General features: G+C 41.5%; 1 protein-coding gene across 2 annotated transcripts in view; it reads right to left on the reverse strand.

Moving 5' to 3' along the window:
* HEATR4 (HEAT repeat containing 4) overlaps window positions 1–12072 on the reverse strand; it is a 51967-nt gene extending 39895 nt beyond the window's left edge. The window contains exons 1-6 of one of the 2 annotated variants that reach the window (XM_038405549.2): window positions 11106–12072; window positions 7585–7772; window positions 5985–6128; window positions 3751–3951; window positions 3234–3377; window positions 2320–2502 (exon numbers count right to left, since the gene is read on the reverse strand). In XM_038405549.2, coding sequence (XP_038261477.1) covers window positions 2320–2502; window positions 3234–3377; window positions 3751–3951; window positions 5985–6128; window positions 7585–7772; window positions 11106–12046 — 1801 coding nt within the window. In that variant the 5' untranslated portion in view covers window positions 12047–12072. The remainder of the gene's footprint in view (window positions 1–2319; window positions 2503–3233; window positions 3378–3750; window positions 3952–5984; window positions 6129–7584; window positions 7773–11105) is intronic. The other variant, XM_043517516.1, reaches the window with a different exon arrangement.
* Window positions 12073–25663: the final 13591 nt, after the last annotated feature.

Below are 25663 nucleotides of genomic sequence, written 5' to 3' on the forward strand. Positions count from 1 at the left end.
GGGCGGCAGAGACTGCAGGAGCTGTGGGATAGCTACCCACAGTGCAATGCTCTGGAAGTCGACGGTTGCCTCGGTACTGCAGACGCACTCCGCCTACTAAATGCACTTAGCGCATTTGTGTGGGGACACACACAATCGACTATATAAAAACACTTTCTACAAAACCGACTTCTATAAATTTGACCTAATTTTGTAATGTAGACATAGCCTAAGTCTAGCCTTCTAGCAGTGATGTCATGATTCCCAAGGTTAATCAGGACCAACTTTGAATGAATCCTTGTTGCTAAATTCTGTTGCAAACGATAAATCCAGTAGTAGGTCTACATGTTAGGCCCACACACTAAGTCTTCCATCAATGTCAGGGGGTAAGCAGCATTAATGTTTAGTGGGGGAAATGCCTAATTCCTCTGCTCAGCACCAGGAAGGAGTGTTTAATGACTGCACTAGGAAACTGGTAGCCAGGATTTCCCATTTCTATTGCTGACTCTGCCAGTAACTTGGTCTGGGCCCTTGTACTCCATGATTAAGTTATGTGCCTCTGTTTACTCTTAAATAAAATGGGACTGATACTTACCAACCTCAGAGGGTATTGTAAACTGTAGTTCATTAATGTTTGTAAAGCTTTGGGAGATCTTATAATTAAAGATACTAGGTAAATGCAAAGAGTTGCTATGGATTGGGCTAAATCTTCTTATGGGTCAGGCACTGCTGCTGCCTTCCATTCAGAATAAATGTACAGAAGCCATTGTAACCTGGTAACTGAAACAACAGCATTAGCAACCAAAACACAGGCGCATGGAAACACCTAAGGAGAAGCTGAATCATGTAACCTAAGGGTCTTAAAATGCCAGGACTAGGCTTTGATTGGTGAAATTGTATGTGTGCATGCACACATGCACACCAGAGTGAGACTCAAGATGAACTGAAGCAAGACAGACTGGGAGAGACAGAGACCGCATGGACAAGCACAATGTATGACCCTGGAAGGAGCCAGAGAGGGGGCTCCTGAGTCTGAGCAAAGAAACCATCTCCTTTAGTTTTTGGTTCTTCGCATAATCACCAACTTCATGGGTGCTCCAGGAGTGGAGCACCCATGGAAAAAAATTAGTGGGTGCTCGGCACCCACCAGCAACCAGCTCCCCTAGCCCTAGCACCTACTGTCCGCCGGTCCCCACCGATCAACTCCTCCCCCTCCCTCCAAACGCCTCCTGCTCGCCACAATCAGCTGTTCCTCGGGGGGGGGCATCCTTGGGGGAGGGGCAGAACTGGGTGGGAAAAGGTGGGGCCAAGAAGAAGTGGCGTAGGGGTGGGGGCAGGGCCTTAGGCAGAGCGGGCAAGTTACATGCCCTCTCTTTGCCTTTGTGCACCCCCGGGGCCCAGAGGAAGCCAGCGCCTGTGGTTCCTCATCTGTTTGGAGAAGCAGGGGTTTGCACATTACTAGTAAATAACAAGATTGCATAAAAAACAACAACAACCCACCACCAAGATCCATCATCAATTTCTACTCCCAAGTGGAACACCCTCAAGGCTCCAAACTGTGACTTATGCTTGGGTCAACAGAATTATTAATAAAACAGTCCAGAAAATGGCACCAAGCGAGTGCCACTGCTTCAACTAAGCCTCTTAGAAATGACAGAGCACTAACCACAATGTCGCCTTTGAAATGTGACATGTGTGATGCACCCAGACTCCTGAGATAACTAATTTAAAAGGAGTTTCCTCTTTTCGTAGAGCAAAATTAATAAATACCAGACACCTGTTTCTCTTCATAGGAAAGTCACAGAAAATATCTGCAGTTAGTTGCTGGGGCCACAAACTTCTTTCCAAAGTATCACTGCAAGGTGTCAGCTGGACACAGAATTCTTCACTTCCAGCCTAAAATGTAATGCAGTATTGCTGTGCACAGCTGAACAGCTGAGAAGTCCCAGCCCAGGAGGAACTGAATGTCTTTCAAGGATCAACCAGATCACCTCCCTTCGATCTTGAATCAGAATGATATGAAATGGGTGTGTGGAAGAACTGGTGGTTTAGCACATTACACTATTTACAGAGGTTATCAATTCCAGTACCAGGCTCCTTGGGGCTGGCAGGGCATGTAATTTTCAGAGGCAGCACACTCCAAACTGGGACAGGCCCCCTTCCCTCGCTTTCCAGTGACCCACTTTGCTAATAAACTGAATGGCTCTGGCTGGTTCTAGAGGGAGCTGCATCTAGCTGTCTCAGGCTGAAGTGTGTAGCTGCAAAGCAGGGATTTTGAAGTTGATGAAGGTGTGTAGGAAAAAAGTAAACAACAGAGGGAAGCAGCAGTAAAGCCCTTACCATGTACCAGAGCTTCCTTCATGATCATTTGTGCCTCATCATTCCACATCCCTATGGTGTAGTGGCACACGGCAGCCGCCATTCTCACATGGGCATTCTCATCCCTCAGAGTCTTTCTAAGCAAAGGCAGTAGTTCCACAGGCACATCCTGAATAACTGGGGCCTTTCCAATGCCATGTTGTCCTACAACTCAGGAAATAACGAGCTCTGAATAAGACAGCAGCTTCTCTCTCTCTACCTCTATTACCCATACAGAAACAGCAACATGTTTTCTATGCATTTGCCATATGGAATGTTTGACTAAATGTTCAATTTACAAATATACTGCAGCAACAATACTCTGCCCTTCTCAAACACCCCCCCCCAAGGATCTCAAAGCATTTCACACCAATAATGAATTAAGTTTCACAACCCATGGAACGGTAGCAAAGCATGATCATCCCCATTTTATAGACAGACACACAGGCAAAGAGAGGGCATGTAACTTGCCCAAAGATGCATTAAGAAGTCTGTGGCAAACCTGGGGAAGCAATCTTATCTCCTCACTCCCACCCATGTGCATTAACCACGAGATCATGGCACCTCTCATATTTCAATATATGCAGGATATCACATCTGGAGCTGAGGGGACGTGTTTAGAATTTACATATATTTGAAAATAAGATTAATAAAATCATTTGAATTTAGGGTACTTAAAACATGTCATTTATGAAATGGCTTTAAAAGACTAGGCCCAAATGGAGCATTCTTATTGGCTGTCAGTGAGGTCCTATAACACTGCTTCCAATAATATTCAGTAACTTCAGGGTCAGGCCAGTCCCCTTGTTTTCATTCATAAACTATATTTCATAACAACAATATGATTCCTCACATTAACAATGCAAGTCAACAATGTCAAATTAGGCTTCTCTCACCTGACTCCTGACTGTCACTTTCTAGTCTGGGTCGCTCCAACACTGCAGTGGCACAGGTTATTAGAGCTGTGACCCGAATGACATCATGTATATCTGTAAGGGCCCTCATTAAGCCTTCAATAGTTGCATTCTGCCACCGGGGAGCTGTGCAGTAGAAAGGAAGGAGACAGAAGAAAATGTGTTCTGATAACAAAGAACGGGAATCTTTAACAGATCTATCAACTATGAAAAAGTCTCCTAGGGGAATTGGTGGAAGCCTCACCTCTGGATTAATTTTAAACTGGACAGAGCATTGGAGAATACACAGGAGAGAACAATCCTACACTGAGGAGACTGGACTACATGACCTCCTGAAATCAAAGATATTATTTATTGTTAACCTATGAATAGGAAAGAGTTTTAGAGAGGTGATCAGAGACTGCCAGTTCTTCTTGCATGACCCACCAAGCAGACTAACGGCTACCTTCAGCCACTATAGACTAGAAAGACTGGAATTTCAATAAGCACATCTACTCACTCAGCTTCCAGGCGTTCTTCCATTGCTCCAGCATAGTTTTGAGGATATGTACATGCTGAAGCAGGACTTCTTTAGGTTCCTTGTGCTCATTTCTCCCTCTCCTGGCCTTTGCAGGAGATGACTCCTGGCCCCTTTGTGCAAAGTCATCAGCAAGGGTAGGCAGAGCAATCCAACGGAAGGCTCCCCTCACAGGCCTCAGAGCTGCTCAGACAACATTATTAGAAACAGATTAGCACCAGCCCACTTTATCCCTTGCCCAAAACAATCAGCTAAGAAAGACCACAAACCTTAGTGCTTTTGAAACAAGTTGTACAATCAACTTCTTGTACCTAGCCTTCTCTCAGTAGCCTCACTGATATTAAATATTTTAAAAACAAAAAAAATCCCCTACAGAATAGGGGGGAGTGGGAGAAAGAGAGAGATCTTGTGTTCACTTCAGTAAATCTGTAGGGTGATGAGACAAAAATCTAAGTGGATGGAGAGATATAAAGGCAGGATACTGGATACTTTAACATAGGGAATTTAAGGGTGGATGAAGGCTTGGAAGTTGCCCCCTTCGAATAGAATTAAGAGTCAAACAGTGTGTTTTCCAAAAACATAGATAAGGCATTTTTCTAAGAAAAGAAAAAAAAAGGTGAATTTAGGGTTTGTTCAATAGCTCGGAAGACTGAAGCCTCCATACACTCATAGAACAGGTGCAGCACAGGTCGAAGCAGTGCAAGGGATACTCATGTGATTAGAGAGGTGTTTCCTCTGTCCCCATGAAAGCTTGTCCATATTTGGCCCAGTTTCAAGCTCCAGAAAATTGCCAGTTGCATATGTTTAGTAGAACTTGTTCAAGACTTGTCCTTAATTTTATGAACATTCCAATTGCACTACTTGTGCTTCCAGGCTCCAATGAGCTTCCTGCATCATTCTGGAGGGGTCTCAAAACACTACCTCCCTCCAAATACGACAGAAAAAGAAATGGACCCTCCTCCTTCTCCTCTTACTATTTGTCCCCCTTGAAATATTCTTTGACATAGGAGAGGATACACTGAACTGTCCAGAAGACCATAAGTTCTAGATCCACCTCTTCTACTGACTGATGTTAATAATTTTTCAAACTTAAGTTTTTATTGAGTATGGCCTCATACCTCTACAGTAAGAGAGAAGTCTGTATCAGTACCTTTTCATTTATAGAGGGAATGTAAAAAATTGCAAAAGCTCACAGAGCAGGGAAGGAATGGAACCCAGGTCTCTAATATGCAGATCCAAGTCACATCTATTTAGTCACACTACCTCTCTGAAAGAATCTGCCAAATCTGTGTACTTGGGTATGCTGGCTGTAACAGGGAGCTACTCCTGCATATATAACTCATTCTTTCAGTGTGCTTAAATATCCTCTTCAAGTGGCTATTTCATGGAGGATAAAAGTCTACTGCTGTTTCCAGCTAAGGAGTTATTCCTTTAGCTCCAATTGTAAAGATTTGTGCTGTGAATCTAAAGGTACTAGTGTCCAAAGTCTGATGATGACTCTTGCGGGGATCATTACAGTTGCACATAATATAATTTATTGTGGGTTCCTCCTCCATGCTTTTTATTATTACATTAAAAGAACATTATTAAGGTTGCAAACTCAAGCACTCAAAAGTTAGGAAGTGTCTATGTGATCTTAATTTTGCCCTTTTGTGGATATGCATACAATTTTCAATTACACGATAACATATTATTACAGGACTTGATACAGGATGGGGGTCTTGCTGTAAAACAGTGGATGAGTAAAAAACTCTTGCTGAAAGGAATCCTCCACTTCAACAGACTCTGGCTATAAAAAGCCAAATTCTTTGCTCAAAAGACTGTCACGGCAGGAATCTATATTTGACCTGTAGAGGTTCCTCAAAAATCAAATGGAGTTGAAAAGTCTAACCTACAGCAGGAGTACTCATCCTCTTTCATACCTTGATCCCACATTCAGCTCCTCTCAACTAATACTTCTCAAATGTACCCTAGAATCCTTGGCATTAGCTCGTCTGGCACTTCAAAGGCTATACCACAAAAGTCACCACATTGCTTTCTGTGGTACTGCTTAGGAGAACTCAGTTACAAGTAACCATGCAAGTCTACTTCAATGGAAAGCCAGAGACAAGAAATGGGAGTGATTGCCTCTAAACAATCTCCTTTGAGAGTCATGGTCAACTTGTTAAGAAGCAGTTCTCTATTCAGTGTCCCCCAGGCTGGCACAGGTTTCTTACCTGCCCCTTTCTGTGGCTTGAAACTCCAATGCTCTGGAGGTCTCGGGAACTGCTGCTGGAGGTGTTTGTAGTACTCATCACGATTCTCCATTATGAAGTGATCCTTCCCCCTCTCATCTACCTGATGGACAATCTTGACTGTCCCTAAATGTACATAGGCACAAATAACTACATCAGAGAGCTTCACTGTCTATGTACACTGTCAGGCTTTGTAGATCAGAAACACATATCAAGAGAGAGATAAATCCATTATTTCTCCCAGTATTTCTGAGAATGCTCTGGAACAGCTATTGTTGCTGCTGAGAGGGCCCTCACAATGTAGCCTAGGGAGAGTTGTAGGAATCAATTACAATGTAGCTGTGGTTTTGGAGCTGTTGGGTCCATTTCAGCAATGAATTTTACAACTTTGACCAGCATATCAACTTTGCAACAAAGCCAGTTCAGAGGTCAATTGACCAGGGGTCACTCCTGAAGCTAGATCTCTCTCCAGCAACACACAACTGGTAGGCTTGCTACCCACTATTTTGTCTCCTTTAAATATGGATGGAGGTCTTTTCCCACCAAGGAAATAAATAATAATAAGTAATAATAATTCCCAATAAGGAATTATCTTATCCTGTGGATGATGGGGCAGATCACAACTTTGCAGGGTCTACACAGATAAGAGTACAGGGCTCATATGTTAGCAATACCAAAAATAGTTTCAGGGACTGTCCCAGTGTCCCAGCCTCACCAATTTCTTTGGCTTTACAATTACATTTTTCTTGTTTCTTTAAAATGCTTTTCCCCCCGTGCAGCTGTGTGAAAGACCCACACAAGCTGCAGGGGAAACTGACTAAACATCCAGAGGAAACAGTGGATTGGACTATTCACAAAATGCTGCCAAATACACACAGTGAACAAACTGAAGAGAGAAAACATTTTCTTTAATCTCTTTTTGTTATAGTGGTCTTCAGTATTACTTGTTACCATAATAGAGAGATTTTGGACAGAAGTCTGGTTAAATTGATGGTGCCCCTTTAACAACTTCCTACCTCAATCTCTAGGCACTTGTTCAATTATTTAAAATACACACAAGGACCAATAAACATCCAAACAAACAACTTGTCCATTCAAATCTGCCTCAATTGCCAAATGATAGAATACCAAGGAATATAAGATTATCCAGATTCTTAATACTTTCTTCTCCCATCCCCATAAGCCTAGGAAAATAGACAGACCTTTCAGTGTATCCCAAAAAAGTAATCTGTAGGACCAATGAAGCATGTGAGTTCCAGAGTCAAGGATCCCTCACGGTGCATAGAGGTCTCTGCGTGCAGCAGCAAACAAGCAGGCTGCAGCATTCTGCACTAACAAGTTTTCCAGATGGCCCACATAGAGTGCTCTTCATTATGAGGCACTAGTCCTTTGGGATTAAAAGTGTTAATATAGTTAAATCAAGAAACTCCTACAGATTTTACAACAGTTGCCCATATTGTTTAGTTCATAACACTTGATTCAAAGTCACTAATCTTGTGGTTCCAGGCTGCTTCCTGCGTACTCGGGCCTGGCCAGATCATCCATCCACCACATAAAACCATGCACAGGAATTGGACATTACCAAAATAGAGCTCCTGCTCAAAGGCATTCTTAGTGGTATAGAAGTATTTCCCAACATGGGAGTTCAGCTGTTCCTGGTTCTTCAGAAGAGATGTTGGTCTAAGACACTTCTTTCCTATTATATGAGCTGTACTGTTGGTACCAACTGGGTCATCTGTCCAAAGCACCCTTGGGCAGTAAGCTGGTACCCTGACAGAAAAGAAACATGCTGTTAGCCTAGCATTGGCTTATAGCAGGAACAATTAGGGGGAAAAGGGGACAGTATGGGCAAGAGTGCCCTTTTGCTGTATTTATAAAAAATTGCATTTCATATCAATTGTATGCTGTTCTAAAAATATTCAAATAGCTCTCAGCTCAGCATTCCAGGAATATTTACATTACCAATCTCAGCTTGATATGCTGTTTCATTACACAAACACTTTTTTTTGCCACAGCACACCCCCCCTCTGCTTCATTCAACACAGTTTGGCTGGTTTGCAACAATCTGATATTTTTTGCTCACAGTTTAATTTGTGTTCCACAACCTCATTCCCTGCACTCACTTCAGAGACTTTTTTTTTCTTTGTGAGAAGGCAAGGATGTCTTGGGAGGAGAGATGGGGATACATTTATCTTCTGTGCGCACTTCACAATTTTGGGAGATGCTCAGATAGGTGATAGGCATCATATCAAATATACACATATAAGATCATGCTAGCCACTCTGGGGGGAACAAAGAGATCTCTTTAAGATGAATTTTAAATTGAATCCTTACCAGGATACCTATGCATGTCAGGGGGGTGGGGATGGGAAATGATCACCATAAACAGCTGGTCAGGATGGCTTCTTGTGAGTGTGCACTGTCACTACACCTGTCATAAATATAAAGGTAAGGGTAAACACCTTTAAAATCCCTCCTGGCCAGAGGAAAACCCTTTCACCTGTAAAGGGTTAAGAAGCTAGGATAACCTCGCTGGCACCTGACCAAAATGACCAATGAGGTGACAAGATACTTTCAAAAGCTGGGGGGGAGGGAGAAACAAAGCCTCTCTCTCTGTCTGTGTGATGCTTTTGCCGGGGACAGTACAGGAATGGAGTCTTAGAACTTAGTAAGTAATCTAGCTAGATATGCGTTAGATTCTGATTTCTTTAAATGGCTGAGAAAATAAGCTGTGCTGAACAGAATGGATATTCCTGTTTTTGTGTCTTTTTGTAACTTAAAGTTTTGCCTAGAGGGATTCTCTGTGTTTTGAATCTAATTACCCTGTAAGGTATTTACCATCCTGATTTTACAGAGGTGATTCTTTTTACTTTTTCTTCTATTAAAATTCTTCTTTTAAGAAACTGAATGTTTTTTCATTGTTCTTAAGATTCAAGGGTTTGGGTCTGTGGTCACCTATGCAAATTGGTGAGGATTTTTATCAAACCTTCCCCAGGAAAGGGGGTGTAGGATTTGGGAGGATTTTGCGGGAAAAGACATTTCCAAACGGACTTGTTCCCAGTAACCGGTGTTAGATGCTTGGTGGTGGCAGCGATAAAGTCCAAGGGCAAAAGGTAAAATAGTTTGTACCTTGGGGAAGTTTCAGCCTAAGCTGGTAAAAGTAAGCGTAGGAGGTTTTCATGCAGGTCCCCAATCTGTACCCTAGAGTTCAGAATGGGGAAGGAACCTTGACAACACCAGATGAAAGGCCATCCTGTCTCAAAGACGGAGAGTATTGCTTTAAACATTTCTGTTCCCTGGAGCAATCTGAAGATCATCTGCATCACTCCATTGGCTATCTGCCATCATAGCACTTTAGCATCATCTGGGTGGGTAGAATCAGTGAATCCATTTCCCTCTGCAGAGTACCTCTGCATGGAACTGCCAGCCAGGCTGAAAGCATCTCTCGGAGAAGGCTAACTGAGCATCTGTAACAGACCTCAGTAACCACCCAAACCCACTAGAACTATGTGTGTCAGAGCAATAACCAAGTTATATGATTCACCTGGGACCCCATTCCTTGACTGAGGATCTATGGAGTAACACTTGTAATGGCATCAGAAAAAGCCATGTTTTACCCCTCCATCTCCAAAAGCAAGGAAAGATACTGTGCTGGCAGTCACTATTAAATGAGAAGTCTTGCATCTCAGTTATTGCAACATGCTCTTCTCCGGCCTGAACAAATGAAAACTTCCCCTGCTAATATCCATTCAGAATGCTGCTATAAAGATAATTTTCCTAGCCTGTCACTTTGACCACATCACCCCTCTCTTTGCATCCCTACACTGGCTCCCCCTTCTCTATTGAATCAAATATAAGCTACTTGTCCTCACTTTCAAAGCCCTTCAGTCAATCCCACCCTTTCTATCATCTCTTATTCGCTATTGAGATGTTGATGCTTGCTTCCGATTGGCCTGTGAAGCCAGCCTCCACTGCCCACTTATTAAATTTTCAAACAAACATCTTCGTGCTTTTTCCCATGCTGTCCCTCACATCTGGAAGAAACTCCCCATAAACATCTGCAAAACTCTCTCATTGTCATCTGTCAAGACTCTCCTCAAAACTTTCCTTTGCCACGATGCATACAAAAAAACTTGCCCGCAGTTAGGCTGTTGGTGTGCTGAGACCACTGCCTATCATGCTGGCCAATATTGTCTTATTGTTTCCTCACAGTCCCCCTTCCCCCCGCCCCCATCTATCTATATCTATCTGTTGTCTCTTGTTTTATATTTAGATTATAAGGTCTTTGGGATGGGGCTCGTTTTTATGTTCTGTGTTTTTGCAGTGCCTAGCACAAAAGGGTCTCGGTGCATGACTGGGGCTCCTAGGCGCTATGGCAATATAAATAATAAGATAAGGAGATGGGGGAAAGGGAAGGATAATGTTAGTCTGACAATGAAAGATGTGGGTATTAGCTCACCTTGAAAAGCCTATATAGAATTGGTTGGGAATTTTCCAATGGAACATTTTTCTGTCAAAAAACGCTGATTTATTAAAACATTTTGTGGGAATGTGTCAATTTTGATGAAACTTTCATAGAAATCTATCTGTTCCCTCCCAGCTAGCCTGCCTCCCTGGTTCCTGGACACTCTAAGTGGATGACAGTTGGGCAACCTGGGCTCCTAGAGTCCCTGGCTCTGCAGCAGCCTGCTTGGTGGCTGCCAGACAGACAAATTCCAGGGCTTTCAGGACTTCCTGGCTACTGGACAGTCCCCCAGGCAGGCAGCTGTGGAGCTGGGAAGCCCTGGGAGCCTTGGCTACCAAACTCCCAGATGCCTTGGCAGCTTACTTGGTAGGCTGCCACAAAGCCACAGCTCTCAGGGAGCTTGGGGAACACATTTTGTTTCGGAAAAACCAATACATTCCTGTTTCGATGTTTCTGAAACAAAACAAAATGCACTCCCAGTTCCTCAAAGAATTTCTTGGTTTTGGATCTTCGAAGCATTTTCCAAAGCTGTGTATGTTTTCCTACAGAACTGGGACTGTATTTGCCACGCAGTTCTAAGCCAAAAGAGGGAATTGCATGTACTGCACTATTACACCTGTTGAATGAGTCCTTCTCACCTGTAATAAACAGGAAGCAGTGTCTCGGGTTTCTTCTCCACATGGCTCTGGGGACTGACTTCCACTGCATCTTCTTCTGCTTGAATTGCATCCAATAATCTCAACTCGCTTTCGGAAGAGAGTTCATCCCTGATTCTGTTCCAGTCAAACTTCTGTTTCTTGAAGCCATGGATATTCCCCTGAATCCAACCACCCCAGGCAGTCTGCTGATTCACAATCCACTGAGCTGTGGACCTATTCAGCTTCTCCAACAGGATTTGCTCCCATCCCCGGGCCTTGCTCTTTGATTCTTGGATGTTATCCATGGGCACTCTCTTTGCCTGTCTTCTGGTCATGGAGGATGATAACATTTCATAGGATTCTGTCAGGAATGTCTGTGAGGCAGGAGATTCACAAGGAAGAGAAGGAGTAATAGGTGGCAGAGATGACTCTTTGAGTGAGCTGTCCAGTTTGGTTCTCTGCAGTCTCTCTTTCATGGGGACTTTAACCCTGGTGCCCTTAGGTGGGGAAAAATCCAATTTCATATGGCGAGGTGGTTGCTTCAGAGGGCTAAGCTTGAATGGTTGTTGCCCTACTTTCTTAGCAATGGGTTCTTTCCTTTCTGGCTTTTGGATGATGTCAGAAGCATTGTAGAGATCCTTGAAATCACACTCTTTATATGGCAGGCTTTGCAGTCCTCTGTGCTTCACAACTTCCTTGGAGAACCTCAGGTCTGTGGCTATCTTCAAGAAATACTTTTTCTGGTAGAGCCTACAGTGCTGCTTGGAAAGGCAAAAGTCTTGCAAGGGCGTGGAGGCCTTTGTAGTCTGACAGCTCACAGTAGAGCTGCTGCGCAACACCAAGCCTCTGGCTGGGTCATCGCTGTCCTCAGAAACTGTGACCCTCAGTTCAGCATCAAGAGGGAATGGATTATTGCTGTTGTAAAAGGCTGATATTTTCATCCTGCCAGCAACAGTGAAACACCTCAGTGCAGCTGCAGACAAAACACTTTAAAACATAAAGATCAGTTTGAAGATCTATGTTAATACATCAGCGTCTCATGGTTCTCCAAGGGATTGCTGGAGTCCATCAAAATAATGAATATTACAAAGAAGAAGGCCACCCTATTATCCCATTCCATCATGCAGGAAAGGGGAGCTCCACCATAGCAACTTCTCCTATTGCCAGTTGAAGCATCTTTTAACACTGAAGATGCATTCAGTTTGCATTTCTACAAGACACACTTCCCTAGCATCAGCTGGTGTCAAGCTGATTTGGCATGGGAATAGGACAGCAGGTCCGCAGTGGTGCTGACAGAGCTGGTACAATTAACTCTTTACCCAGGTTCAGCAAAGCAATTAAATACATGCTTAAACTCCACTGAAAAGGGACTTAAGCATGTGCTTAAGTGCTTTGTTGAACTGAAGCCTACATTTCTGTGAATGGTAAAGGAAGGACAAAGGAGAAAAGGAATGGAGAATGGGACAAAGAGTGAGAGAGAGAAAAAGAAAATAAGCAAAGATCCACTCTCTTTCCCATTAACTTGTTCTCTTTATTCTTTGATACAGCCATTCCACACCATAGGCAGAGCATAGGCAGATGATATTCACACTACTCCCACATCATCTTGCCCTGACAGAGAGAAGCGCCCATCTACGAGTGAAAAAGACTAGTTCCATTTACTTTACTCATTCAGTCCTACCATATTTTATCACCCTTCCTTCCACCCCACCCCTCAATCAATACTGCTCTTCCATGCTGTAAGACTCACACAGATCTATTTTTTGACCTTTTTAGACCTTTTATAGGGAGTTGTTCCTGCTTGCAAAAGTTGCTGGATTGATAGCCTTGGAAAATGAAGGGCTCCCTTTGTCCAGAGAACAGGTGGGAGTCATGGAAGCTTTCCCACCCCATCAGGATGCCTCACCCAAACCTGAAGGGATCCCCACTCTGTCAGCCTTTCTGCCTATACTTCCATTTAGAAAGGTGGTTTTGTAACAGACAGTTGTCCAATAGGATCTCTGGCCTCCAATTCATTTAATAAAGTCCACTTCATCCACTCCGTGGTAACAACTTTTGTTCACTACTACTCTCAGCGGGATTTGAACCAGAAACATTGAGATGAAAGACTCAGTGCATAAGCAATTCCCTGAACCATCATACCCCACCTGATTTACTTTTCCTATCAGTCAGCACTTGCTGTTTGGCTCATATGATATCGGATTCCACTGATATTATATATGAACTCTACTGAAGCTAGCAAAAAACAAAAATCACCACGTAGAAAGGCAGGAAAGACTTTGTATTTACCTTACAGACTGGATCCTACAAGTCTTGGTCTTGTATAAATAGGCAAAATCAACTATTCCTTGCATGCTAAATCTCAGTTTCTTTGGATCTCAAAGGTCCAACCCCAAGCTGTTTACAGTAGTTGCCTGGCAACTGGTGATGTACCTCAATTCCACCAAGTGTCATTTGTCCCTATAGACAATCAGTTACTCATTTTTAAATAAAGCTCCCTATTTTTAAATAACGGAAACACTTACTTATTATTGAGAGCTACCTCATTTTGTTATGGATTTTTTTTAAATCTTCAATTTTACATTATCTTTTATTAATTGCTGTTAGAGCCTTTTATGCAACACTATATAAGGTCTAATGAGCATTCCTACATAAATCTGATTTTTATGGGACAAATATTTGTGCTTAGCATAAACACAGTGTAGAAGTTCTCATTCAGAGAACATTATCTTTGGCTCCCCACAGTATTGTGTTAAATTATGATCCTACGACAGATTGCAAGTTTTTCAGGGGAGAGATTTCTTATTATGCAGCTTGTGTAGTTCTGAACATGTTGTCAGCCCTTAACAAGTGAAAAAATAAGATAGGAATAACTGTTTGAATTTTTTTTAGACTAATTTCAAAATGGTCCTACTTTATTTTAAAACAAAACTTGCCTCACTTTTGTTATTAGTTTTTATTTGTGAAGTTTCAACAGTTTACAAACATTTACAAATAGAGAGACAGTCCCTGCCTTAAGTAGGTTACAGTCCAAAAGATGGACAGAAAGAAGACAAAAGCACATTGGAAAACCCAGAGGACAGCAATAACTTATCTAAGAGAGATAATACTGGAAGAGATTTGTCCAGAATGAATACAACTATATAATCCCCTTTCATTGCAAAGGTGCTGACCTCTCACTTACATGCTTATTGTAATTGCAATGGCCTGACAGTCTGTTCACTGTCTGAAAATAGCCTGAGAACATGCTCCAGTCACAGCCCCAGTATGCCCCACTTCACACCCCCAACACACACTTGACTTGTGGAGGTATCAGTACAGAGATATTCTAGCAGGTCTACTCAAGTCAGGCAACCCCCTTATCCCCATTTTGCTCCCTTTATGCCACCCAAGAAGTGTAAAGGGGAACGGGGCAGAACAGAGAATCAGGCCTTCAACCTTCAAATATTTCCTTTAAAAAGCACATTTCTTTCAATTAGCTGACCTCCACTTCAGTGCTATCCATTTCTCCTCCTTTGCCTTGCTTTGTTCTCCAGTGTAAAAATGTGTTCATTCATTCAAAACATTTCACCTTGTTTGTTGGTACTTTCACCCCTTCCTTCATTTGTTCTTCTTCTTTGTCTGTCATTTCCTCTGTTCATTTAATTTAGGCTGTAAGATCTTTGGGACATGAATAGTGACTTTACTTCTGGAGAGCACTATGCAAGCTTTTGTAGTGCTATATAGATATTTCATCCTCCTCATGCAGGCTGACTAGCTCTGTTTCTAATAGAGCAATGAATGCATAGCACCAGGAAACCTGGGCCCCAGTCTACAAGAGATTCATTTTCAGCCATGATCAACTGGAAGAAGTTTGCTTGAGCAGAATACAGTAAGGATAGAGCCAGGATGGAAAGGAGAACAAGGCAATCAATGCCTTCCTACACACTCTACCCTCTGAAACTCTGAGGGCTTGTCTACATGGTCAGTTAGGTCAGTTTGCCATGCAGTATAATTTACAGTGTGTTGCAGGCTAGAGCACTATGTCGTCATGTGAACCCTGCTACTCACACTAAAAGTTCTAGTGCGCTTTGATCAACTGCTGCTTTACACAGTAGTACATCAAAGTGCACTGAGGAACTTTCAGTGCACACCCTGGCTTGGTGCATACTAAGTTCCTGCGTGGACAAGTCCTGAGTTTTTGGGAGATTGGGGTTCAAGTCCACATTTAGAATTAGGCAGAATGGGTAATTGACTGGGTCTCCCACAGCCTGGTGAGCATTCAGACTGTTGAGCGTAAGCGGATGCTCCTCTCACAGCCAGCAGGTCTTCGGTAGCTTTGTGCAGAGCCACCAGCATAAAAGTCGGCACTTACGAGGTTAGATGGGTGTTTTGAGGATCTAAACTTTTGAGACGGTTCCTTCCCCACTCTGAATTCGGGAATCCGCATGAAAGACCCCCTAAGCTTATTTCTACCAGTTTAGGTTAAAACTTCCCCAAGGTACAAAGTCTTTGCCCTGGGATCAGGTAAAACGCTGGCACCACCAAGTGATTTAACAATCAGGAAAAGGACCACTTGGAGTTCCTATTTCCCCAAAATATCCCCCCAAGCCGTTACACCCCCTTTCCTGGGGAGATGTGAGAATAAACAAGATGAGCACAAACCAGCCTTGGATTTTTAAGACCCAAAAAACCCAGTCAGATTCTTAAAAAACAAAACTTTATTAGAAGAACAAAAAAGATAAGAGAACAACTCTGTAAGATCAGAATAGAAGATAATCTTACAGGCAGTCAGATTCAAAACATAGAGAATCCCTCTAGGCAAAACCTTAAGTTACAAAAAGACACAAAAACAGGAATATACATTTCCTCCAGCACAGCGAATTTACAAACCAAAACAAAGAAAACCTAACACATTTTCTGGCTAGATTACTTACTAACTTTACAGGAGTTGGAGGGCTTACATCCTTGATCTGTTCCCGGCAAAGGTATCACACAGACAGACAAAAGCCTTCCCCCCCCCCAGATTTGAAAGTATCTTGTCCCCTCATTGGTCATTTTGGGTCAGGTGCCAGCCAGGTTACCTTAGCTTCTTAACCCTTTACAGGTGAAAGGATTTTGCCTCTGGCCAGGATGGATTTTATAGCACTGTATACAGAAAGGTGGTTACCTTTCCCTTTACATTTATGACAATTTAGGTACCTGAGCCCCTTTTTGGTTCTAGCCCTGAGTGTCTTTCACTGAGTTCATGAAAATTTAAGGAACCATGTAGCTATTTCTTAAAATTGTACAAGGTGAATTGAAAAGGTGAATTTGAAAGGGATAATTTTAAAGTAACGCTTCCTTTGATATCTTTATGAACTAGCCCATTTTCTGAGATCACCAATATATATGGGACTGATGAGGGCCTATCTGAATGTAAAGCAAGTCTGCTGGCTAATCATGGCTCTGTCATGTCAGTTCTGGCTTATCAGGGCTATAAAGAGCTCCCTAAAGATATAACTGAATTCAACCTGGAGTATTCTGAAGAAGCTGTAAACTACGTGCCGTGACACACACAGATAGGTTGTTCATTGATATTCCCTTTTAACAGAGAGCTTTCATTATAAGGCTGTCGTAGAGCTGGGATTCCAAGCAGAATAGCCATACAAAAATAGCTGACTAAACTACTTGTTCCCACCTAACTCAGTCCCATGTTAGCAATTATCCATGACTGGCTACTTGATCTTTTTCTCTCTGAAAATCCCACATCTTTGTGATGACCTAATGATCCACAGCCGTCCATTCAGGCTTCCTATTCTAGCAGGAGCAGCAAAACTATGAAATCAATGTTTTTGAAACAAATAACTGAGAAGAAAACCTATAGAAATTATTAGAAGCCCAGTAGACTGACACTTGAGTCCTTAAACCAAATTTGGAAGTGACATAAATGGTAGTTTAGGTTGCTTGCACTTCTGAAATAGGCTAGCCAGCAAACTTGTTTAAGTGGCAAAGAAGTGTAACATGCTCTGATTTTGCATTAAATGAGTGTACCAAATGGATTCAACTTTCACAGACTTAGTATTTCCAAGAACTAAACTCAGGCCCTGGTAGAAGTGGTACAAATCTCAGTGCATTGAATGGGAATTGTGGGTATTTATAACAGGGTGAATTTAGCTCTGGAATATTTGTGATGATGCAATATGTAGGAGGACGTGGGAGAATTCCATTTTTGACTTAGACTCTCAATTTTTTTCTGCTATACCATCTTTCCCGTTCAGGATGAAAGTTACATTAATTAGACCAAGCCCTATCCCCATCAAAGTCAATGAGAGTTTTGCAATGGACTTCAATTATATAAGGATTTCACCGGTTTTGCTCTCCTATGGAATGCCAGATCATTGCAAATTGTACTACTTTATCCCTAACATGTTATGTAAAATTTACAACACTGCTTGCATCACAGATTATTGTGGCCCAGAGGTTTCACCCTTACACCAAGTTGAATTTGGCTTCCAGGGCAGATCCAAGCCTTTTTCCACAAATATCTCAATGGCAAACAGGGGGAACACACTGAAAGCAGAAACATGATGCATTGCTGAGTCTGTCTGGTTTGGGTTTTGTACATAAAGTGTCAAATTCTGCTCTCTGCTATGCTGGCTCAACCACACTGAAGGTCCTGTGTTTGCACAGCCATATCTGAGCAGCAGGTGGTTCAATTAATTTGCATTGTCAGGGGATTATTTTCTTTTAAAAATCTGAGAAGAGAGGGGCTAGGAGGTACTTCTGGAGAAAGTGACTGGCAAATCCTAACACTGATTTTATTTTACAGGAAAATAACTTTATTTCTGTCTTGATGTTTAAACCACTTGTTCACAGCCTAACTGCCTCCTTCCCAAATTAATACAACCCTTGCTCTCATGAATTTTTTATACATGCATCACCACTTTCCATTCTGCCCCAAATTCTACAGCTATAATCATCTTCCTTGTCCAATCCTTGATCCTGCTCCCTATTGGCTCCCTTTTGTCACCCATATCAAATTCAACAGTTTTGTTCTCACCTTCGAGACCTTACACCACTGTGACCCAGACTACATTTCTGATCTCATTGCTGACCGTGTTTTTTCCACCTCCTCTGCTCCGTCAGTTACAGTAGTTTCAACATCTCTTTGGCATTCTTCTCCCACAGCTTTCTCTGTCCCTTTCTCTATGCTGCCTCCCATGCATGAAACACTCTCCCAATCAGTTCACCTGGACACTGAGGTCCTCATTCAAAATGCTCTTAAAAAGTCACTTCTGCCATGTTACCTGCAGTGAGTTAATTCAAACATGCACAAACAAAGAAAACCAATCATTACATATGTGTAGAGTGGAACTATGCAGATGTGCACATGCCAATACTGAGCAACTGTGTGATTTTTATGTCACCTTTCTCCCACTCCCTTCATTATTAGTTTATCATAACTTGCCACAGAACTTCTATACATTGAGTAAAGTACCTATCACTTTAAAAGTAGCACTGAAAAAATTTGTATGTTAGGCTCCATATAGTGCATATGAATCTAATAGCTAACAATTTTCCATACCGCATTTTCAATGTTCCCATTTTCTTTCATGGTGACCAGTCATAGGAAAATGGATGAGAGGAGCTCCCATTAGAACTAGCCCAAACGTAATCTTCATATAATTAGCCACACAGTACAGGAGGGAAATGCAGTAAGTCAAGTTATTTACAGAAACGATGCTCTGATAGCCTTAGAAGAAAAAGATCATAAGGATATACACTGGAAAGATATGGATCCAAAACTTTAGTTCCTTTTTTTTTTTTTTTTTAAAAAAAGGTTAGCTCCCTGATCTCAGCAAACAACTTAAAAAAATTCCAAGACAGCCCCCCAAAATTTCTCTTAGCAAATTTCAGACTTGAATAGGATGTCATGAGAAAGATGAGGACTATGTCCATTTTAAATAAAAGGTATCTGGATTTGGATCATTTACATTTTGAAAGAAATCAGGGAGAAGGGATGACTTTGAAATGGCTCACTGGAAGAGCTATTACATACCACACTGATTTCATATGAAACCTCAGTCTGGCATCAGATGCACTAGATGTGTGCTTTACTTTCCTTGTGAAAAGAGACAAACCTCTGTGGCGTATTGAGAAAATAAAACAGTGGATTGGACAGAGTTGCTTTCTAACAAGGAGCAACATCTGCTGTGTAGATAAAGAGAATGAGGGGTAGATTTAGACCTTCCCTCATGATACTCTGAGGATTCTAATGATCCTACAACAATAACCCTATACACCTTCACCCTTCACATGGGAAAAAGGAAGCACATCCACAGCCAGCATCCTCACACACTCTCTGGTCTGTTTTACAGCCACAGCATTTATATATTTTCCCACTCTGACCATACTTCACTATGCTCTGTGATGCCGCTGGACTGAGCTGACAAAGTCATGAAAAGCGTTGGTGGTGTCACACTCAACCTTTGCTTTGTAGTACACTCAGCACCAGTTTCTACATGGTTGATCTGGGCATCGGTGGCATTGGGGATCAGTGAGCTCCTTTATGGGTTCAGTCATCTCTTAGTCCTGTGACCCTGGACAAGGGGAGAGTCTTGCCCATATGGGGTTCTAGCAAAAGCTCTTCAAAACTCTTCTTGGTCCTGTGACCTTGGGTGAGGGCAGAGGCTGTCTGAGGGGGCTTGGCCAGCTCTTTTAAGTTCTGTGGCCCTGGATGAGGAGAGTGTGTTTCTGCAGGGGCTCAGCAAGCTCTGGGGATCCACTGTCCCACATAGTGACCTCAGTTTTATATATCCTGATATCAGGACTCATTGGAAGGGGCCACCGTCTGATTTCTCAGTTGCTTCTGTCAATATTGAGTAGATGGCAAATTTCTTTGATTCTTCTTTTAGTCAGACTTTTAATTCATTTCATGGATTGTATTTCAGAATTAGCTCCAATTATTAATTGAAATGCCCCCGCAGAAGCAAATTATCTTAATATTCCAAAGTTATACTCTGGGTAGGTGCTTATATCTTTCAATGTTCCTTTTTGTGCCACAGAATACTTATGGTTTCTAAAGTGCAACAATCATTTTAGAAAGAAAACAAACAAAATCTCATATAAGTAGGTCAAATAACCTAGTTGGCACCTGACCAGAAGGACCAATGAGAAAATAAGATACTTTCAAATCGGGGGGGGGGGGGGATTTTACACCTACTCCTACTCCAATGTACAAAACTTATTTATAATACTCATAACACCCTTAAATACACTCAAGAAAGCATCCCTTTGTATCCCTTATTAACTCAATTCATTGGTTACATTAATACAACAGTCCCATATAGTCTTTAGAGAGAACGCTTCCCCCCAGCTACTCATGACTGAATGAGCAATGTCAGTCTACTCACTGGTCAATATGGGCAACCACCAAAACGAGGGCCTGTTACCAATGTAGTCCACACAGTTGCTCTAGTTGAACCTATATCAATGGCACAGTCCAGAGGAGCTCACTCAAGTCTGCCTCTCAGAGAGACTTCTGGTCTGTAGGTGGGTGCCAAGCCATATGCTACTGCTTACTCAGTTCTATCTGGTATCGAGTTCTCATGTCACAATATACCCTTTTAACATTTAAAGGAAAATGACTGGTCAATTGTATTTCAGTCTTACATCACAAGAAGACATCCACACCCTTTGTATTCAAGCTCATAGAGTCAACATTCAAAAGAAGACATAAACAAAAGGCAGAAACAGAAGACAGAAAATGCTATGCTCCAGGTAAATCACGGTGGTCTGACACTTTTTCTTGCTAAGGGTCAGAGGCTAACAATGAGTCTATCCTTGGACTTTTAGTGAAGGTGGGCTTTGAACCTTCCTTTTACACACAAGACGGTTTCTATGTTCTCTTGAACCCCACATTGGGTGCCAAATCTGTAGCCCAATCTGTAGTTTAAAGTTAACTTTAAATTGGCATGTAGTGGTCTGAAAGGGTTCAACCCTCAGATCAGCTACAGCAGTGAAGTTGTCATTAGAATGAGAACCCCCAGAAGCACATGAGAAACAATAACAGGTTTCAGAGTAGCAGCCTGTGTTAGTCTGTATTCATAAAAAAGAAAAGGAGTACTTGTGGCACCTTAGCGTTAATTAATTCCAATTCAGCAGTCTCTCGTTGGAGTCTGTTTTTGAAGTTTTTTTGTTGAAGGATAGTCACTCTCAGGTCTGTAATCATGTGACCGGAGAGACTGAAGTGTTCTCCGACTGGTTTTTGAATGTTATAATTCTTGACGTCTGATTTGTGTCCATTTCTTCTTTTACGTAGAGACTGTCCAGTTTGACCAATGTACATGGCAGAGGGGCATTGATGGCACATGATCGCATATATCACATTGTTAAATGCGCAGGTGAACGAGCCTCTGATAGTGTGGCTGATGTGATTAGGCCCTATGATGGTGTCCCCTGAATAGATATGTGGACAGAGTTGGCAATGGGTTTTGTTGTAAGGATAGGTTCCTGGGTTAGTGGTTCTGTTGTGTGGTGTGTGGTTGCTGGTGAGTATTTGCTTCAGACTGGGGGGCTGTCTGTAAGCAAGGACTGGCCTGTCTCCCAAGATCTGTGAGAGTGATGGGTCGTCCTTCAGGATAGATTGTAGATCCTTGATGATGCGTTGGAGAGGTTTTAGTTGGGGGCTGAAGGTGATGGCTAGTGGCGTTCTGTTATTTTCTTTGTTGGGCCTGTCCTGTAGTAGGTGACCTCTGGGTATTCTTCTGGCTCTGTCAATCTGTTTCTTCACTGGATACAATTAACTTAGGCTTGAATAGAGACTGGGAGTGGATGGGTCATTACATAAAGTAAAACTATTTCCCCATGTTATTTCTCCCCCCCCCCACCCCCTACTGTTCCTCAGACATTCTTGTTAACTGCTGGAAATGGCCCACCTTGATTATCACCACAAAAGGTTTTCCTCCTTTCCCCCCCTCCTTCCTGCTGGTAATAGCTCATCTTAAGTGATCACTCTCCTTACAGTGTGTATGATAAAACCCATTGTTTCATGTTCTCTGTGTGTGCATATAAATCTCCCCACTGTATTTTCCACCGAATGCATCTGATGAAGTGAGCTGTAGCTCACGAAAGCTTATGCTCAAATAAATTTGTTAGTCTCCAAGGTGCCACAAGTACTCCTTTTCTTTTTTATGAGAAACAATACAATACCTTTATTCTTATTAGCAAGACAAACAGCATACACACTGCAATATAGCAAAGGAGAGAGAAAGATAATACAGAACATCCAGCATTAGCATTAACCGCTAATGCAGCTGGGACTCGAGCTGCTTGGAGAATGAAATTTCCACCCCACAAAGAATTTCTAGGTGTCAGGAAAAAAAAATTGTTCCCATTTGGGATGAAAAGAAAAAACCTCAAATTTTTTACCTGGGATAGAAATTTCAAATCTCATTTGGGGTCTTGGGGAGAATCAAAATGGGATTTTTCAGTTTCCCAGCTGCCTGACTCAAAGACTCATCAATTTCATTTTTGCCATGCTTGCAGAAAGAGAAATGGACAAGAGCCTTCCAGGCAGCTACCAGATACCCAGTGTCCAGCATCTGAAGAGGCTGGAAGCTCAGCCCCCTCAAACACCCAGCCCACCCAGTTGCCTGCCTGGAAGGCTCTTGTCAATTTCACTTTCTCTGGCAGGGAGAAGATAATATTTACTAGAGCTTCCAGGTGGGTAACTCCTCTGCTGTCATTTCAATTTTCCTGACAGAAACTAGAATTTTTTGGAAAAATTTACATTTTTGCAAAAAGGACATTTGCCATTAGAAAATCATTCCAGTGGAAGATTCCCAACTAGCTCTCTCAAGACACTCATCTAAGTCTCCACTACGTTCAAAATAGAAACTGAACTGTATTTGCCAGCATCAATGCTGCTGTTTCCCCTTCCTCTTACATTCCAAAGGTTAGTTCTAAGCAATTAATTATATTGACTCAACAGGGAATAGTTATGAGACTCTCTCAGATTTTATATATACTTGTGTAGTACGATCTTCAGGTCAAGGACTGTCTTCGTCGGTGTTTGGAAAAAACCCAGACATGTTGGGCACTACTACAATTTAAATAATTTAGAAAATAGTTGTAACTGAGCTGCATTTAGCCAACATCAAACTTCTTATCATCCCCATGCTATGTAACCTGCAGGACTCCAGAAGATGCTGCAGATTAACATACCCTGGATACCTCTAGCATGATGAGTTTTAGAAAACTTAACTGCACTTTGTTGGCAATGATGACACACTTTTCTCATATACTATCTGACAATTTGGAGATTGATCTCCCACATTAAATTAGTCTGGAGTCCAGGACTTAGGATGTTGTAACTGTGAGATGTTAAGTGAAAAGTTGCTAAACTGTGTGGTAGCACTATGGGTATCACAAGAGGTAAGTGAATCTACTTCAGAGCTTCCTGATAGCATCCAGTCATTTGCAAAAACTTTCAGTTTTGCAACATTGGAAGGACTAACAGTAATTGCATATTAACATATCTTCCAGGACACTTAAGCCACCAAATGAGCAAATGGGTCAATAAAAAGGGAAAATTCCAATTCTGTAGTGAAAGTTCAGATAGAGAGAGAAGCTTGCAAGAGCCACCATGGGTCTGACCATGGAATTGTGGTTGTCAAAATCTAGAGAATTTCTAGTATTAGAGTTAGGGTCCCTTTTGCTTTTGGAGAAATCAGAATACTTTTGACCAACGTAGAACCCAAGAACCTTCTCTCAGACATTGTTTACACCTCAATTATGTTTAGTTGCCAGACAAAGTCACAGATTGACAGCAATGATAAAGAGGTAGCTAAGAAGAATCACATACCGCAAATGAAAAAAGAATTTCAACTTCTCAGTGTCATTCAGCTTCCTTCTTTATACATAGGAATTCTGAGAACATTTTTTCTATCTTCTTAAGAATACATCCAGGGATATTCAGTGGCACCATATCAAACCAATAATTTATCTTGGCATTATGTTCATTTCTACAGTGTTAACACATCCCCACAGAAAAAGATTTGAAAATGTTTACGTATTTTGAAAGAGTCTCACGCTATATCTAACGTCAGTATAGTTTGTGGGGTAGAAAGGGGTGGTTTAAATTGTTGAGCCAAGTAATTTTATGTCTAAAAAAATTATAATCTAAAGAGACAGAAAATGATTGGCCAAATCTTAATAATTACCTCTCAATGTCCATTTAGGGAGGTGATGTACTCTGTTTTAGTAATGAACAAGCAAAAGGATCTCAATAATTAACTATTTTCTTGTTAACGAACAAAAAGAAAATAAAAATAAACAAACAATGGTTACTTTGGTTACAACGTCTTTCATAAATCTCTCTGTAGAGAGCTTTTAACAGAGACTAGACCTTTTGACAGTGAGCCCACCTTTGGTAAAGGTGTTCCTCCCTAGATAAATTAAGACCAAAGTATATTATTTCCAAAATGAGTAACGAGTCCTGCTTTAACACAAATAACTAAAATAGTTCATAGATGCAGAATAGCATTTCATTTAATAGTAGGTGAGTCTTGTTTGGTTTATCATGGATAACCTAAATAGTTCATTAATGAGCAAAGGTGAGAGATCTTAACTGAGTCTTTTGAAACAAAGATGATATTTATATTCAGTTACTTAAAAGAAACCATTCAAGGATCCACCTTGAGACAGGCAAGTTAAAGAATATTAAGAATCTTCATATTAAAATTAGATCCACTATTTCTTTGGCTATGTCTACACTAGAGACCTTACAGCAGCACAGCTGTACCGCTGCAGCTACACCACTGTAAGGTCTTCTCTATAGCTGCTATATGCCAATGGGAGAGAGCTCTCCTGTCAGCATAATTAAACCATCCCCTACGAGCAGCGGCAGCATGTCGGTGACAGAGCATCTTCCTTCTGCATAGCACTGTCCACACTGGTGCTTCTTTCGGTGAAACTTATGTCCGTCAGGGGTGTGCTTATTTCACACCCTGACTGACAAAAGTGCTAGTGTAGACCTAGCCTTTGTTTACAAAGATTAGCAAATGTCTCCTTTTCAGCAATGTATTCTGGTGTGTTAAATCACAATAGCATTTCAATATCCTACTTAAATCATTACAAGAAAATTTATAAACTCCATTCCAGTCTATAATTGAACCTGGAAAAGATAACTTATGGGCAAGGAAGAGGTATTCTCCCTGAAGTTTCTGTACCTGTCACTTATTGGGAAAAAGAGGACATTTTCTGTTTCTCTAATTAGCCTGAATATTTCATTTAATAAAACAAGTAACTAAGACAAATAGGTAAGCTATTATTCTTCAAGCACCATGTATATACAAATATTTAAGTATTTAAATTTTAATAAAGGCACAGGCAAGTTTATAAAAATTTAACATAAGACTTCATTACAACAATTTTATTAATAATCATCTTTGCATCAATATTAGGAATCAACCCCTACAAATTACTATAATTTTCATCAGTATAAATGAGATCAGACTCTAGCCCAATGGCTCAATATTGCAGATTTTACACTGAGGGTATGTTGACACAGCAATTAAACACCCACAGCTGGCCTT

Source organism: Dermochelys coriacea, chromosome 6 (assembly GCF_009764565.3).
Source record: "Dermochelys coriacea isolate rDerCor1 chromosome 6, rDerCor1.pri.v4, whole genome shotgun sequence".
Classification (NCBI taxonomy): Eukaryota; Metazoa; Chordata; order Testudines; family Dermochelyidae; genus Dermochelys; species Dermochelys coriacea.